Genomic DNA, 19,169 nt, shown 5'->3' on the forward strand with positions numbered 1-19,169 from the left:
GCAGCCTCTGGGTATGGATTCAGGATGGAAAATTAGAGCAGGGTCTCCTAGCGCTCCACAAGCTTCAGTGCTATAATGCTTTCCAATCTGCTTTGTCTGAAGTGCTGTATTGGACTGGGGATGTAGCTCAGTTGGTAGAGTGCTCACCTAGCTTACCCAAGATCCTGTGTTCAATCCCCAGCATCTTGTAAAACTGGGTATGGTGACTCACACCAGTGATCAGAGTATTGAGAAGGTGAGGGTAAGTGTCAATAGCTGGAGGTCATCCTCATCTGTCTAGGGATTTCAAGGCTAGCCTATGTCAACTAAACCGATAAAATAAAACTGCTTTATTATTTGCATTCCTTTTCATTCTAATTTTATATTATTTTCCCCCAGTTCCACTCTTTTCTGTTTCTCTTTAAGAATGTGGATCTCTGAAACAACACTTTGGTTTTCTGTGGGCAGAAAACCCTTTTGAAGTCCCCAACTCTGACTCTACGTGAGATTAATAATCAAAGATCCTCTCAATGTGTAAACACCTGTGGGATTTAAACAGATTAGCTACAGTCTAGTCCCGAGGCATATAACACACCTGCTCATTGCCACAAACAGTCTGGAAATCAAACCAGTTTGTCCTCTAGAGCAAGATCTTTGAACTTGAGCAACTTTTTTTTTCTTTACAACAACAGTGCCTCCTTACATTCTGCCCCCTAGGCGCCTACTTGCCTCACCCTAATCCCAGCTCAGTTTAACATGTCTTCAGATACTCTGTAGGAATACAAGAGTGGATTGTATTGGGAACAGTGTATTACTAAGAGGGCGACCTGCGTTTCCAACTCCGTCTGTGTGAATAACATATCTGATGAATCTGAGTCCCACAGATAAAGAGGATGGAGCCTCTGGCAGCTGCACTGTAAATAATGTCCTGCAGTGTGCTACTGTTGGAACTTGATCGCACAGCTGTGGGTGTTCATTGGAAGGTCCCCAAAAGGAATTCCAAGGCTCTGTCTCCACTCACTGCCTTTTAGAATGAGAGCTCTAAGCCCAGGAGTTGCTGTTGGAGAGGGATTTGTGATTGCTCCTATGCCATTGTTAGCTTCAGCCTGTCAGCACCTTGATGGGTAGACCTTTTTTGTTGTTTTGAAAATTACTTACTAGTAAATCCTTAATTATATAGCAGGATGGTCTTTGTCTTTGTTTCTTGTGTGAGATGTTGAGTGATATAATGCTGTTGTTTTGTGTTTCTTTTGTGCTGGATCTTAAAGACTGTGCAGTCTTCAATGAATAAATGTAAATAATGTAACCAAATCAACCATAGCCATTTACTGCCACCTCATTTACTTTCAGGTTGATAAGATTGGGCCAGAATTTAAGAAAGGTAGAGTTCAGTTTTTGGGAGGGCATTCTAGATAGCTTGAAAATTTTTCTATTTTATTCTATTAGTGTTTTGCCTACATGTATGTCTGTGCAGTTTATAGGTCTGGTGACCAGGAAGGCAAGAAGAGAGCACGTGGGGCTGGAGTTACAAACAGTTGTGACCTGCTATGTAAGTGCTGGGAATTGAACTCAGGGCCTTTGAAAGAGCAATCAGTGCTCCTAACTGCTGAGCCATCTCTCCAGCCTCTGTCCTAGTTAGCCTAGAGTATCTGTTGAGGGATTGCCCATATTTCTGTGTGGTGATGACCTAGATTGCTAATTGATGTCAGAAGGGCCAGCCCACTGTGGGTAGTACCAATCCCTTGGCAGGTGGGACTGGGATGTATAAGAAAGTGAGGTGACCATGTGCCTGTGAGCTAGCTAGTAAGCAGCATTCTTTAAGGTTCCTGCTGCAACTCTGGCTATGAAGAGAGTTCTTGGTCAGAGGTAATGGTGTGTGGAAGAGGAAATAAGCCTGCCTTCAACTTTCTGCTTGAGTTCCCACCCTGACTTCTTTCAGTGGTGGACTGTGACCTTGAAGTATAGCCAAATAAACTCTTTCCTCTTGGAAGTTCCTTTTTGTCATTGTGTTGCCCACAGCAACAGAATGAAAATGGAAAAGAAGGAATTGCCTGCCCCACAAGAAACACACACACACACACACACACACACACACACACACACACACACACACCTCTAACTTTCATGTGTATATAATCATTTACGAACATCTACTCAAAACACAGGCTTGGGCAGACAGTGAATATTCAGCTGACCCTTGAATGACATGGGGTTTAGGGATGTCAACTGCTGAAAGTAGCAGAAAATTCAATTATAACCCCTGTCTCCCAAGGAACCTAACTAAGTAAGCTGCTATTGACCAAAAGCTTTACAGAAAAAATAAATAAATAAATAAAAAAAAATAAACAGTTTGTGAACAGGTATTGTGTCTGGTGGGAGTGCTGAAAACCATGCAAAGACAGTGAGAAATCACTTTTTGTTGTGATATGCAGTTTCTTGGAAGAAGAGCAGCTCATGTAGGGGCAATTTGTGTCACGGTGTTTTCAGTAGACTCCCAATGACACTTGCTGCCTCTGCACTAGCAACAAGAGGAAGCAGAAATGATCACACTAATAGGGTGCATGCTGCCGTTAGTTTTAGGCTGCTGTGATATGTTGTTACATCTGTACTTTGGTTTTCATTTCTTCAATTGTGATGGTGCCTGTATTTCTATAGGCAGCTTGTGATGGCTATCCTTGGCTGTCAATGTGATTATATCTGGAACTAACTAAAGCCCAAGAAGCTGGGTACACCCATGAGGGATTTTTCTTTCTTTCTTTTTTTTTTTTTTTTCATTTTGGTTTTTCAAGACAGGGTTTGAGGGATTTTTCTTAACTAAGTCTTTTGAAGTGGGAAGACTCACCTGTAGTGTGGATCTTTTAAGGTGGAAAGATTCACATTTTATCTGGGACACAACTTCTAATGGCATCCTCTAAAGGGTTCCGGGAAAGGAAGTCGTACTTTTTCCCAGCAATCTCTCACTGGTGACGGCAAGTTCATTCCTTTTCTGGCATTAGGGCCTGCTTCTTCAGAATTCCAGCACATACTCAAGACCAGTGAAGACATTCAGACTCCTAAACTGAACAACTACTAGATTCTTGGACTTTCCATGGGTAGACAGCCATTGTTAGATTAGCTAGACCACATGGGTATTGGTGGATTTTAGCCTTTTATAATAGATCAATATAAATTTTATAGTAATAATGATAAAGTAGATTTTTGTCTACACAGCTTTTTTTATATGTTTTGCTTAGTTTTCTTTCAGTGTTTCAAAGTTGTGCAGTTCATCTGTAAGCTTTTTAAAATAGGAATCTCTAAAATTAAACCAATAGCTGTGAAACAAAAAGTATTTATATCTAAGTTAAACCATGACATTCAAATGCATGTTGTTCATGGTTAACTATATGATTATAAACATAAAGTACACACAGACACACACACTCACAGACACACACACACACACACACACACACACACACACACACACACACACACACACACACCGAGTTTGAAAATTTTGTTTGTAAGAAACAGAAAGCCCAACTCAGAAAGTTCTGAACCATAATGGAATTCATGGATCCTGCAATGGTCTTTCTTCTGTTTGTTTTGTATGTCCCAAAGCTGGCCCTCTTTATGTCTATGAAATGTCTGTGGAGCACTTCTTCACCGAATCATAGCATGAATAGTATGACATAAATAAGTCCCTGGAAAGAGTGAGTTATTGGGTGGGACTCTATGTCAGCTTTTCGAGAAGCATGTAGTCTGCATAGTGCAAACAAAAGTCAGATTTTGTTACCAAGAGGCAGCTTAATGGAATCCAGGTAGCCCAGCTGAGCAAATGTCTTTGTCTTCTGCTCTTAGAAATGAACCTACGTGCATCACAAAAATCAGATTCTCATAATTGAAGTTGACCATTATTGGTTTCCTTCCTCCAACCATATTTTGATGGACTCTGTCTACTGAGGAACTAAGAATACCATTAGAACTAATTTGGCCATGCATTTCCATGCATGAGAAACTGATATTATCACAGTGAGTTTATGTAATTCCAGCCTAAAGCAATAAAGTTGATGCTTGAGATAGCCTGGAAGACCTTATGGAAAATAGATTCACAATTACAATTAGAATTATTGAAAAATGAGGAATAGCACATGGTTAATAGGAGTCACTGGGGCTGCTTAGAAAGCACTTTCATCCCAGTGTGCCTTCTTAGGTCAGTGTTGACCAGATCATGCAGAATACAAAGGATGGCTAATCCACTGCACCAAAGCTGGAGGGCTGTCCCCCTCTTACTTCTCACCTCATTCTCTTCCACTTTCTTCTTCGTTTCATTTTCCCCTCTCACTGATAAAGACCCACTGCTGGAGGAAGCATCTTGGACCTTAAGACACACCCCCTACACTCGTGTGTGTGTGTGTGTGTGTGTGTGTGTGTGTGTGTGTATGAAATCTAGTTATTATTCAGAGTATTTATTAGCACCTCTTTCACTGTAGTGGTTTAGTAAAGTGAAAATGTATTTTTATTAATGGTGTTGTACTAAAGTTGCTTGGGTGGTCAACACAGAGTCTTTGCTCCATTCTACAGTGCAAGTCTCCTTCTGCCCAGGTGTTACAGGAACCTTGACATCTTCCAGTAGAGTCTGTATCTCTAACCAGAGGATGAAAGGGGTGTTGCTGGAGGGCTTCTCTCCAGGCTCCACCAAGCCCCACAGTCCCACAATCCACATATAAAATAATCACTCAGAAATTTATAATACTTATAAACTGTATGGCCGTGACAGGCTTCTTGCTAACTGTTCTTATATCTTAAATTAACCCATTTCTATTAATCTATACCTTGCCATGTGGCTGGTGGCTTACCGGCGTCTTCACATGCTGCTTATCCTGGCAGTGGCTGCAGTGTCTCTCTTCCCTTCTTCCTGTTTCCCCAATTCTCCTCTCTCTTTGTCCCACCTATACTTCCTGCCTGGTCACTGGCCATCAGTGTTTTATTTATATAGAGTGATATCCACAGCAAAGGGGAATGAATGGTGACCCATGCATGAATCATGAGTCATCACATACTGAATGAAGCAGGACAGAAGCCCTGTACACAAATCCTGCCTGACTGTACTGCCCAGGACACAGTCCTGGGGCTATGTATGTACCAGAGAACTGGCAAATGATGTTGGAGAATGGATCCAGATGGAAAGAGGAAGATGTTCAGCTTTGATGTCTAGGCACCTCTGCTATAAACAGACAAATTAATGTTCAATTGCAACCCTGCTCTCATGCTCATACACATAGAATGGAAAAAATACATACACAAGAATGGAAAAAATTGAGCTTCAGAAGCTCAGTAATTCCAGCAGGAGGCTAAGATTTATAAGGCCAAACCTTTATTTTAAAACAAGACCATTTGCTTTACAGTTTAGGAAACAGATTTTTTTCCCCTCTCATACATTACATCCTGGCTACTGTTTCCCTTCCCTCCACTCCTCCTAGTTCCTCCCCCAACGTCCTCTCTCCCACAGATCAACTCTTCCTCAGGAAACAGAATTTTTGGGGAAAGGGAAAGAATATGATCAAAGTATATTGCATGAAAAAAACAGTTTATAGACAAAAAATTAAACAGAAATTACTTAATTTTTTTTAACCTGATAGGGTAGAGCATTTATAGCTTCGTTATGAGCTGAATGTGAAGTGTCCCCCACAGGCTCACATGCTTGAGTACCTGGTCCCAAGATGGTTGTCCTGTTTTGGAAGGATTTAGAACCTTTTGGGTATAGAACCTATCTGGCAGAGTAGGGATACAGAGAACAAGGCTCAAGGGTTATTAGCTTGGCCAGCCCAGGCCCTAGCCAGATTTCTCTCTGCTTCTTAATCAGCATAGAGAAGACACTACGCTGATAACCCATGCTCGCTCAGACCAAGCTGTTATGATAACTGTATCTCCTTACTCCATTAACCAAAATAAACCCTCCCTCCTGAAGTTGCTTGTGTCAGGTGTTGGGGGCACAGCAGTGAGAAAGTAACACACCACTCTCAGCATTTCCCAGGGCATGGATGTCTCCTAGCTGCCATACTGCAGCCAGTGGCTCTCATGATCTCAGAAAGATCAATGTGATTTTGTGATACAGTCAATGGGTTAGCATTGTGGCCCAGTGGTGGAGCATGTCCAAGAGCCGAGTTTACTCATAGCACTATAAAAACCCAACCCAACCCAAAACAATCCCCGGCCCCCAGAAAATTCCATAGTCAAAAGACTATGGACTATGGCGGGTTCAGAGTAGGGGTATCTTTATATTAACCAATAGGGAGAAAAATTAGGAGATAGAGAATAGAATCATGAAATTTTTTTGAAAATTGGTCTTCATAAAGTCTAAATCATGAAATGAGGTAGAAGGGATCTAAATAACTCTAGATTTCAGTCATTCTGGATGAAGCAATGACGTCAGAATTCTTTTCTTGCAAAGAAAGTAGAGGAATGCTGCTTGCTGGCTCATTCCCCTTCGCCTTCCATTCATCAACTGTTAGGTTCATTTTGGAGACTAGTTTGTCGAGGTCTTAGATAGATTACTTTAATTAGTGCATCTGTTTGTTTGGTTTTTCTATATATTCATTAATTCATTTATGCAGTAAGACTAAATTTTTTTCAGACATTTCATCTCTCTCTGTAATATTGGATTCCTTTCTAGGGGAGTTGGTGATGGGGCATGGATGGTGGTTGTGCCATATGTTTTGTGATGCTTTGTTAAACAGATCCATTGAAATGGGTTTGTTTTGAATTCCTCTTCTTCTGAGCCTATGCCTCTTCCTAGAGGAATATCTGCATGAAATTTAGCTAGGGTACTGGTTAAACTTGGTGTTGATTCCTGAATGAGTTGTTGAAGTGCTACTGTCTTTGTTCTGTGTGAACAGGACTAATGGAAAGACATTCCATGCTCCTCCTTGATTGGCAGAATTAATATTGTGAAAATCACTACACTATCAAAATTGATTTACAGATTTAATGCAATACCTATGAAAATTCCAATGTCATATTTCATAGGTTCAGAAAAACAATACAAGGATTCATACAGAAAAAAAGGATCATGAATAGCCAAAGAAGTCAGATGTTATAATTAGTCAGAACACTACTGGATATATTTCAATACCCAACCTCAAATTATACTATAGTGCTGTAGTAATAAAGACAGCCTAATATGGGCATAAAAATAAAAAAGATCAATACAATAGAGGACCTGGAAATAAAATGACAAAGCTACGCCTACTTAATTTTTGAGAGAGAGCAAACACACACATTGGAAAAAAAAAAACAAAACAAAAAAAAAAAAAACAGACTGTTCAACACATGCTGCTACAAAATTGGATTTCTACCTGCAGGAGAATGACATAGATTCTTATATCTTACCTTGTATAAAAACCAGTTCGAAATAGAACAAAACCCCCAATTTAAAACCAGAAACTTCTAGAATAAAGCAGATACCCTTTAAGAGACTAGGGAAGGAAAGAGCTTTCTGAACAGAACATCAACAGCACAGATGGGACTACATGAAAATCAGAGGTTTCCATACAACAAATCATCCCCATTAACAGATAGCCCACAGAATGGGAGAACATCCTTACCAGCCACACTCCAGATAAGGGGCTAATGTCTAGAATTTAAAGATTGCAGAAGCTAAATACCAAGAAAGTAAAACTGCCAACCAAATATATAGACAAAACCAAATAGGCAGTTTTCAAAAAAAAAAAAAAGGAACACAAGTGGCCAATAATTATTCTAAAAGTGTTCAATATCTTTAGCCATCAAGGAAATGCAAATTAAAGCTACTTTGAGATACCATCTTACTCCAGTCAGAAGGGCTATCACCAACAAATCTAACAACAAATATTGGAGAGAACATGGAGAGAAAGGAACCATTACCCACTATTGGTGGGGGTGCAAACTTAATACAGTCAGTGAATAAACCAGTTTGAAGATTTCTCAAAAAAGTAAAAATTGAACTATTATATGACCCAACTAGTTCACTCCTGGGCATAAGGCCAGATTATCTCATACCCTACCACAGAGATCTTTGTACCCTGAATTTATTTATTTATTTCTGCTTTATTCACTATAGCAAAGAATTGGAAACAACCTACTTGTCCATCTATAGATGAATGGATAATGAGAATGTTTTATATATATATATATATATATATATATGACTTTATAGAGTTGAATGCAGCTCATATATATGTAAATAATATTCAGTACTTAAAAATGTAATTCTAAAAATTGCAGGAAAATGGGTGGACTTAGAATGTCTATTATTGAAAGAGGTCATACAATCTCAGAAAGAAAACAAAGTATGCTCTCTCTCATGAAAAATCTAGCGAATAACATTTGTGTGTGTGTGTTTAAGCATATATAAACAAATACATATGTGGGAAGAAAACAAGAAAGGCTAAACTTTTGTAAGGGGATGAGGAAGAACTGAATACAGTCAATGGACATAAGTTGTGAAAGAAGATATAAAGCTAATAGCTTCTCTAGTTCTAAGTCTATTAGGAGTTTTTCATTTTGTGCCATGGTAAGTACATAAAATTATATTAGATAGTGAAAGTGTAAAATCCAATGCGAAACTACACAGCTTCTGTTTCAAATGGCTACTCTAACTGTAGAAAAGTACATTGAGTTGTATAATCTTTGCATCTGGTTAATTTCTATGGGTGTTTTTTTTAATTTATAATGATTTCTTTTCTTTTTCTTTCTTTTTTTTCTTTTCTTTTTTCTTTTTCTTTTCTTTTTTTTGGTGTTTTTTTTTTTTTTTTTTTTTTTTTTTTTTTTGGTTTTTTGAAACAGGGTTTCTCTGTGTTGTTTTGGTGACTGTCCTGGATCTTGCTCTGTAGACTAGGCTGACCTCTAATTCAGAGATCTGCCTGGCTCTGCCTTCCGAGTGTTGGGATTAAAGGCATGGCCACCACCACCCAGCTATAATGATTTTATAACAAAGTTTGAAAGTAAAAACAAGAAAAGAAAGTAGAGGAATTGAGCAATTTTTGCTTCCCTAAGATGTAGCTGAAAATTCATGTTTTAGAGTCATAGAGCCGTAGCTCAGAAATCACTAATGAAGTCTCTAAAGGCAAAGTCTCTAAAGGCAAGAAGGATAGAGAGATTGTGGGTAGCAATGGAAGGTACTAGAAGACGGACAGGAAGAAAGTACTGAGAGGCGAGAGAGAGAGAGAGAGAGAGAGAGAGAGAGAGAGAGAGAGAGAGAGAGAGAGAGAGCATACGTGCATGCATGCACACAGGCTCTCCTGTGTGGGGGCCTGAAATTAACTCTGGATAACTTTCTGTTATTTTTTACATCTTACCTTTGAGACAAGATCTCTCATTGAACCTTGATCTTGTAAGTATCCCTGTAGCAAGATGTAGTACTTTTGGGAATATACTCAGTGAAAGCTGAGTATGTTGGCTGTTCCTCTTCCTCCCAGCTTGTACATGGATGTTGAGAATTCACACTCAGGTCCTCATGCTTGCATAGTAAATACTTTATCAACTGAACCATCTCTCTAGGTCTACAGTATCAAAGTATGGTTCATGGGCTTCCTGGGGTCCTCAATTCCATTTAGGGCTCCACAAGGTCAAAATCATTTTAATAATTATATTACTATGTGGTTTTCTTTCATCCTCATCTCTCATGCTTCTAGGAGTATACACTGGATTTTCCAAGAATATAACACTGCATAAGAAGTAAACACGCATCTAGTTGTTTCTACCAGAGAGACGTGATGGAGCCTTGAAAAAAATGTAAAATGTGCACTTTTCTTACTATATTTTTAAATACTTTTTTTCAAATAAGTATATTATTTATGTCAACAGTCTTTTCATTACTATTTATTTTGCAATAGAGTCTCCATATTTAGCACAGGCTGTCTTGGAATTCACCATGTAGCTCTGGCTGGCTTGAGACATTCCATCCTTCCACTTCAAGTCTTCTGAGTGGTGGCATTATAGGCATGGGCCACTATTTCCAGTTTCCATTACTTTAAGTGAAGTCGACAATAAACAGTTTTAAAAAGTTCCCAGGTTCAATTTCTAATACAGTATACAGCCATACATATCCCACATTGAAGAAAAAGCCCTTTGAAACCTCAATCATGTTTGTGAGTATAAAGAATTGTTGATACTGAAAAGCAAGAGACTGATCTGTGGAATGATGGACCAGAACTGAGAAAGACTAGTTCTGCGTTTGGGGGCAAATAACTCTAGAGACTGTGGAACACAGAGCAGTATGTTGTTCTGTCTGAAGAGGAACTCTGGAATAGCCTAAGGAGTCAGGAGGGACTGTTGCAGACAGAGAACACTGGGACATTCAATTTTGCTTTAACCTATTTGTAAGCCTAAATAATTGCAACACTGCCATCTAGTGCTCCATAATGAAACTATTTACCCCTCCCCACCCTTGGTTTATAAAGATTGTTCCAGAACTGAGTAATTCTTTGGATTAAATAGCTCCAACTTCATTGCTCAATCTTATGTCTCCAATTACCCTATTTTAAATGTCTTAAGCGTCTTCCCCTCTTCTATGTATATGTAAGTGCTTCTTTCTTCTTAGGGTTAGGATTCCTACTGGTACATCCTTTCACTCTTTATATTCCTGTCCTTGCGGAGAGAACAGCTCACTTCAGAGTTGAGGAAATGGAACCAGTAACTTTTCTGTGCCCAACTTCTTTCTCCCCAAGAATGTTTTAAAAATCAGCTTTTAATCGTGGACTGTTTTGGCTTAAAGAAAAGTTGCAGGTTGGTTCAGAGAGTCCCAAAGGACACCCCTCCCACCCTGTCTCCTTGTTAATAGCAATCTACATTACTATGGTGTGCCCAGCCAAGCTCTATCCATGGTAGAAATGTTCCACATTTAGACAGATGGCCGTACAATTTCAGAAAAAGAGGCCTGGGGAGCAAAGAGGAAAAAGATAAGACAGGCTGTATAAAAGCTTACAACTCGGTTGTCATCATACCCTCCGTAGCCATGCTAGAAGCCAGAAAGCCATAAACCAGTATCTTCAATTGCCTCCTTCCCCACCCCCGCCACATCACACACACACACACACACACACACACACACACACACACACACACACACACACACACACAAGGGACTGGGAGAAATTGGTTAGAGGAGTATTCTTGGAGAATTATATAACTTAGAAGCCATGTCCATGTACTACATTAAAAGGGAAAATATTAACTTGGTCAGAACCTAGGGCAGTCCAAGTCCGTTAAGAACAAGGGTGAGCTGGGAGAAGAAAGCCTAATCCTTATCTTGGACAACAGGACTCCGAGTTTTGTCACAGCTGTGGCCACTTGAGCGGGGTCCTCCGGCCTAGTGCTCTTCTTATTTTCATTTGTGTTTGCACTCTGAGGCTCTGGGTCTGGGGTGAGAGGTCACCGGTCTTCACAGCTGCTCAACTCCCCTGGCTGAAGTCCGGGCCTCCCCATTAGCTCCCGTTAGCCGAGGGGGACAACTGTATCTCTGCAGCCATGGCTTTTCCTGTGGGGTTCGGATGGGCAGCAGCCACTGCCGCTTATCAAGTGGAAGGTAGGGGAAGATGCTTCTCCCTCACTGGGCCTGGGATGGATACTTCTGGTGGATTCTGCGTTCCTTGGGAGGAGGGTGCAGTGTTGAACAGGCAAAAATGGAAGAAAAACGCAGACGTCTATAAATGAAACTGTCTCTTTTTAGACAGAAGCGGAGGCCACATCCCCTCACTCCTTCCTCAGTGGCAGCGGGTGAGGGATGAAGATGGGATGCAGCTGCTTGGCACTCAGTCCTAGCTACCTGAGGAGTCAGTTCCCATCGGATCAGCTGCTTTTCTGATTGGCTTCTGGAACTAATTTGCCATGTGTTTAGAAAAGAATGTTTTCTCCCAGTGGCTAGGAAAGTATTGAGAAAATTCATCCCAAGAGCTCTTCGTTAGCTGGTAAACATGCTCTGCTCTGTTCCAAGGGAGCCAATGCTAGGCATTACCTTGAACATGTCACCCACTTCTTGGGTTAGTTCATATAAGTGGAATAATGGATTACCAGGTGTAAATGGTAAGTCCAAGTGTGCTTGGTGTCTCAGTACCAGTTTCCACTATTGGTGAAATTATTATGGCCACTCCATGTAGTTAAAAGGGAGGTTTATTTTGTGGGGTAACTTACAAGTGAAGGGATAGTTTACAGGGTCTGGGAAAGGTGTAGCGCAGTCCAGCAGAGAACACCGCTCAGTCTACCTCCAGCGTCCAGGGTCCATGAACCAAGAGAGCCGATGCATCCAGATCTTGGGTCTTCAGGGTCCTCTCTTGGCCCCGCCTTGTAGGTGAGACTGTTACTGAAGCCTCAATGGGGGTTGGAACTTCCAGATCAAAGCTAGAATAGCTACCCACTCCATTCCACCTATAACCTCGACAGATGGCATGAAGCCATTATGCCCACACCTGCCACACACATGATCTGGTCATCTCTAAAACAGAAAAATTGGATTTACTTTTCTAAAACACATGTATCCTCTTGTCCTGCTGAGGAATGAAGAATTCCCCCCCCCAACCCCTGGTTTTTCCAGGCAGGGTTTCTCTGGAACTCATTCTGTAGATAAGGCTGTCCTTGAACTCACAGAGATTTGCCTGCTTCTGCCTCTGAATGCTGGAACTAAAGATGTGTACCATCGCTGCCTGGCAGAATGAAAAGTTCATAACAGCTACCACAGTGAAAATGTTTATTTGGTCATAGAAGCATATGGTGAAACCCTAGGTTAAACAAAGGTAAAATGTTTCTTGTAGCTTTCTATAATTGCTGTAACAAATGATGCCATGCTGTGAGGCTTCAGCAACTAAAATTTGTTCTCTGACAGTCCCAGAGGCTAGTACTGGCCATTTGAAGATACAATTAGCTATACTGTACTGGAGTAGGGTAGGGCTCTACTGATCCACTGTAAGTGAAATTCTAATACAAAGAAGAAGTTTGGACACATGAAGAGACCCACAAGAACACCATGTAACGCCAGGCAGGCACGCCTTTAATCCCAGCACTTGGCAAGCAGATCTCTGTGAGTTTGAGGCCAGCCTGGTGAGTGCGTTCCAGGATATCCAGGGCTACAGAGAGAAACCCTGTCTCAAAACAACAACAACAACAACAACAACAAAACCCCCCAAAACCAAAAAAAAAAAAAAAAAAAAAACCAACAAACAGATAACAAAGAAATAAACAAAAACAAAAAAAAAAATCATGTGACAATAAATGTGGAAATTGGAATGACATAGCTATAAACTAAGAAACCCCAAGAATCAGTGGCCACCACCCCGGACTGAGAGGAGGTGGGAAAGGCTCGTAGTTGAGGTCCTAGTAGCAGCAGGGATCTGCTGACCTCTTGAGTCTGAGCTGCTCCTTTTTAGAAATGACAGAGATCAGATTTCTCCTCATTGTGTGGAGAAAACTAATAAAATGTAAGTGGTAACAGATCAGCCAATGAAGTAATTTCTAATTATGTAAGGGCTGGACTGCCCATCGGTTGCCGTGCGGAGTCATGTGGAAGGCTAGAGAGTGACACAGGATCAGTGTTATTTCACGTAGGGCTGAAAGGATGAGAAGGGAGCCATTTGAATGGAGGACAGGCTTATCTCTGCACAAACAAGGCTGCCTTTGGTCCCAGAAGCTTTTACTGCTATCTCCCAGACCTGAAAGAAGAGTTCTTGCTGTGACTGCCATGTCCAAGGCATCTTCATGGGAGGATAAGAGCTATGATTTAAGTGTCCTTTGGAAGAATGTCTGAGAATGCTCTGGTCAGCAGGGATCCCATGTCACATCTTCCCTGAATGGTCTCTTAGATTCAAGATAATTTTCCACCAGGTCAGGTGGATTACAGAAAGGGTGTCCTCTCACAGTGAAGGAGATGATCTTTGTTTCTTTTCTCTTTGGAAGGGGGGCCCAACAGGTTAGGGAGGAGATGGCATTTCTTTGGAATACAGTAAGTAGAACTAGGCTTTAGACACACAGGACATTATGATGATAAAGATGGGCTCTGGAGCAAGACTTCACAGATGCAGGGCCCACCTCTACTTCTTCCTAGCTTTGTGGTTTTGACAAATTATTTACTTCTCTCTTCTTCTTTTTAACCTTCATTTTTTATGTATATGGGTGTTTTGACTACATGCATGTCTAGGCATCATTTGCGTGTCTTGCCTGTGCATCTCCTGGGACTAGAGCTACTGACAGCTGTAGGCCAACATGTGGATGCTGGGAACTAAACCCAGGTCTTCCATAATAGGGGCAATTACTTTAACCACTGAGCTGTTTGCCCAGCTCCTCTGTTCTTCTTGTTTAGAGAAAAGGAACAAAATTTGGGCAAATTGAATTTAACAGAGTTTATCTGAATAAAGAAAGGATTCATGAATCAGAGCTGTACATATTCAGAGAGCTCCACGTAGTAATGTGAGCACACAGTGATTATAGGCAGATGAAGGGAGTGATGGGGCAATCACTGAATGGGCAGAGCTCAGCAGTCGCCTTTACCCATGTCTTACAGTTTGGAGCCTCTGATTTGACTGACAGCTTGGCTTCTAAGATTGCCCCAGGCTTTGCTATTTTAGTGCCTTCTGACAGAGATGTTGTACACACAGAGCTCTTAACAGCTCTGATTGCTGCACATAACCTGCACAGAGCCACACTGGTCAGTATCCCAGCAGGGATGGGTAAGGGCTCACAAGGCCCACCCCTAGTTGAGTCATGGAGTCAGAAGCTGCTGCAGGAGGGATACTCAGTTTTCTTTAGAGATAAGCCACCTGATAGGATGCCCATGACCCAGTGGCCATCCCTACAACCATGTACATATGACTGACACTGATTGAACTCAGTAGGGTATATATATGTGTGTGTGTGTGTGTGTGTGTGTGTGTGTGTGTGTGTGTGTATGTATATATATATGTATATGTGTGTGTACGAAAAGGACTTGAATTTAAGGGCAATATAGGGAGCAAGTGGAAAGGAGAAATGGATTTCAGCAAAATACATTGTACTTTATTATGTTTTTTAAAATTAAAAAAATCACAATTAAAAAAATACCCTCTAAGTTAGGTTGTAGTTCATTTACATTTAAGCTAGATTTCAATTCTCTTTGCATATAAAGAGCTCCGGGTGAAATTTTGTTGATTTTAAGTCTTCCTTCCTTGTTAGCCTCTTTGTCTTGAAAGTTCACGTCAATCCTGGCACTTCCATCATGGTCATCATTGTAGTAACCTTGTTTGGTATCCGCATTGGCTTCAGAATTCCCAGTGTTAAATTAATTGGATGACTCTTTGTCTTAAATTTTTTTTTGATTTTTATATTATTTTATGCATATAAGTGTTTTGCCTGCATGAGTGTATGTGTACCAAACGTGCATGTCTGGTGCCCAAGGAAGTAAGAGGTATTTGGATTCCCCAGAGCTGAAGGTTATGAGCCACCATGTGGGTGCTGGGGACTGAAACCCCATCTTGTACAAGAATAGCAAGTGCTGTTCATCAGTGAATCATCTCTCAAGCTTCTTTATGCTCTCTTCCCCACATTTTTTTTTTTCTATTTTAACCACAGTGAGGCCACTTGATATACCAAGGATACTGCATTTGTGATTCCTGAGTAGACACAACCTAATTGGGGAGAATATTGTGGTAGACATTAGGAAAATGTGATAAGAAATAAGAGTACTCTTCTAATCAAGAATGTCTATAAGAAAAATTTATCCAACTCAAACAACTAAAAGTTTAGGCAATAAAGATACTCCATCAGTATTCAAGTCCATCTGGTCATGATGTTCGGGGTTTGATGGCAAATAAGACTCCTAATCACTACAAAAACGATCTTATTAAAAAAGGTATCTATTTTTTTAGGTACTCTGACAATGCAGTTGTAGTCCACCTAGAGAACTCCTAAAAATATAGTTCCAGACTTGTTTTTCCAAAGATAATTTCTTTTAAAAAAGTTGTTACTTTATATGTATGGATGTTTTGCCTCATCATAGGTCCATATACCTTATGTGTTCTTGGTGTTCATGGAAAGAGGGCAGCAGATCCCCTGGAACTGGAATTACAAACAGTTATGAGCTGCCATGTGGGTGGCAGGAATCAAACCCAGGTCCTCGGGAAGAGAAGCCAGTGCTCTTCCCCACTGAGCCATTTTTCCAGTTCCCAAAGATATTGTCTTGAGGAGTCTTGTTGGATTTAACTGAGTTATTTTATTTAATCCTTCCCTAGATTCTGTCTAGTAAAAAGTTGTTCAAATAAGGCTAAAGGTGTCAAAAAACCACAAGTCTATGAAGCTCAAATTTGATAGAGAACTCACCCATGACCTCATATGCTGCAAAATATCAATGGATCCGATGGGTCCTTCAAAACTGTGTTTGGTGCTTCTCTGGGCTTCCTGCATATGTAGTTCAGATCTCTCCTCTGATGACAATCTGTTGAAAGGGAAACTTTAGACAAATTGATCTTAGTAGAGTTTATTTGAGCAAAGAAATGATTTATGAATTGGCTTGTTCCCTGAACCAGTCAGGATTCAAAAACTCTTAGCATAACAAGGGAAGATGAAATACTAGTTTCTCAGTTTCCTTAATTGTAGAACATGGAACTCGTGATGTTCACCCTATAGAAGTTGTCTGGGTGAGCATATGTAATTGGAGCACAGAATGCCTAGTGCATGTTGCTCATTAACACGAACACAAATGCTCACATTAACACAAAATACTATCATTTATTTTTCTCTGTCTGCTATGCATACCCCAGTCTGTACTGGTGAGCAGAGCACCATCATCTGCTTCATTTAGTGGGAATGTTCATTTCTTGCTTTGACTATAAGTTACACACTCCCCACTCCTTTCATGTTTTCTACTATTTCTTTGAGCAGTTGCTGAGAGAGAGAAGAGAGAGAGAGAGAGAGAGAGAGAGAGAGAGAGAGAGAGAGAGAGAGAGAGAGAGAGAGAACCTAGCCTTATCTTCCACCATTGTTTAAATTATGCATTCAGGAAGGACACATCCCAGATCAGCATGGCCTGAGTTTAAAACCTGAGTTCAGCTCATCACTTTTTCATTTGGGAACTCTTTGAATTTTTGTTATACTTCAGCTTATGGGACCTCTGCAAGTCACAGCCATTGAGCAATGGTATTTGTAAAAACAATTTAGCAATTCAATGATTTTGTTCTGAAACATCACCTCATATCTATTTTCCACCAATTTTTAAAGCATGACTGTCTGAGTAGGTGTATTTGTCTTCACTCTCTTGGGAGCTATGAGGGATTCTTGCACTCAAAATTGAGATATTGTGGATCTTTGGTTTGGAACCAAGGGCAGTGTCAGAATCTTTGCAAGTGGGGTTAGTCTAGAGGCACAGGGCCTGGCCTTGCCATCACCCTTCCCAATATATTCGTGGCTTGGTTATCTATTTCACCAGAACCACAGCCTTCCTCTTGTGCCTCTTATTCCTTCTGCCTCTCTTCTGGCCACTTCACTGTTTATGGTTCTGAAGAAGAGTTTAATGTTTATTATATAATGGTTTGCTGTGCAGTGCCTTGGGCCTTTTGGAGGAAGGCACAATATAAATCTCATAAATAAATAATAAATAAGTGGTATAAGCAGGAGGAAAATTATGCGTTTTAGGTGAGTTGTAAAGAACATTGCACAGCCTATAAAATGTATTTGTTGGAGTAAAGAGACAGGGAAGAAAACGCAGACAATCATTTTACATACTGAAGTGAGACTTGTCATCATTTTAAGCGTAGAAAACTCGCCAAGATTTTTAACCCTTCACGAGGCTGAGTCTGTACTCTTTAGGGCAGGATGGCAGATAAGGAAGACAGCTTAGAGGAGCTCAGTGATGGCATGTTCATTCCCTCTCTGTGCCCTAGAGGATCTGTGAAAATGACGTTTAGAACCTGATTCTATGACCCTTAGAAGCTTGTGACTGCAGGTGATTTTGGAGAAGGCTCTTAAGGGGTGAGTGTGCTCTGTAAAACCCTACAAGCCCCAAACTAGACCATTAAGGCTTCCTAGTGGGGCCTGGGTTTGTGGTTCTAAAGGAGGCAAAGGACTCAGCTTTATGAGTGTCATTATGAGTCGTTCATGCTGCACTGGTGTCTGTGTTGTGTCTACTTTTGGTTTAACTGTGACTTTGGCTTCACGGTTGCAGAAACCCGGGTTTGTCTTTCACTATTTCTTACTCTGGTTTGTCAAAGATAGAATCCTGTAGCCAAGAGATTTGAAGTTACGTTTACATTTTAAAAGCAGGAGAATGAACAGGGTAGTTATATGAGTAGGATTTAGGACAAGTTTATGACCAGTCTACACTGACTGTTTCTTTTCCCCTCCTTTTAAAAACTCAGTGAGTCCACACAAGAGGCATATTTTATTTACCTGCCGTAAATGCCAGCACAAACTCTACTTCCTGTTTTCTTTTTTCTGCTCAACCAAATCCAACTATTTGTCATGTTCCTCATGACAAATTTTCTACCAATTTGAATTAAAGATTCTGTTTGAGATTAGGTGAGTGGCCACTTTTGTATTTTTTTTCTGGAATAATCCTTGCTGGATAGAGCTGTTCTTTGTTCAGGTCACCTAAGAAAGAAAAAAGTAAACAAATTTTGAGTGTTTACCTCTTGTTGCATTAGGAAAACAAAGAAGAGAAAAATTTACACATGAGATCTACCATAGTTTAACTAATAGAGGTTGTTTCTGTCATATCAACTTTGACTTTTAATGCTGCTGTAACAAAATACCTAATAGAAGCAGCTTCATTTGTGAAAGCTTTTATTTTGTATCACAGTTACAGAGAGATTTCAGTCCACCATGGTGAAGAAAGCATTACAGCAGTCATTAAGGTGTAGGCATGCTCACATGGCAGCTGGCCAGGAAGCAAAGAAAGCCAGATGGGAACCAGTTATATACATTACCTTCAAAGGCCCACACCTAGTGATGTGCTTCTACCAGCCAAGACCCACTTCCTAAATATGCCACAGCCTAACCAAAAGAACAAAACACCAGTAGCTGGGGACTGAGAGTTTATCACATGAGCCTGTGGGGCAGGTTTCAGAGTCACTCTGTGGCATAATCTTTATTTCATTCTTCTGGTTTTAAATTTGAGATCCACAAAAATCTCAAATTACTGATTTTTTTGTTCATACCATGTTATTGACAATGGAAAAAAGTGTAGGTTCTGGGCAATGATGACCTTCAAATGTGCA

General features: G+C 40.5%; 1 protein-coding gene across 1 annotated transcript in view; it reads left to right on the forward strand.

The window, feature by feature from the left end:
* Window positions 1–11,208: 11,208 nt before the first annotated feature.
* LOC114690923 (cytosolic beta-glucosidase) overlaps window positions 11,209–19,169 on the forward strand; it is a 139,900-nt gene continuing 131,939 nt past the window's right edge. The window contains exon 1 of the mRNA XM_037209028.1: window positions 11,209–11,524. Within this exon, the coding sequence (XP_037064923.1) occupies window positions 11,467–11,524 (58 nt within the window). The 5' untranslated portion in view covers window positions 11,209–11,466. The remainder of the gene's footprint in view (window positions 11,525–19,169) is intronic.

This window comes from Peromyscus leucopus, chromosome 10 (genome assembly GCF_004664715.2).
Source record: "Peromyscus leucopus breed LL Stock chromosome 10, UCI_PerLeu_2.1, whole genome shotgun sequence".
Taxonomy (NCBI): Eukaryota; Metazoa; Chordata; class Mammalia; order Rodentia; family Cricetidae; genus Peromyscus; species Peromyscus leucopus.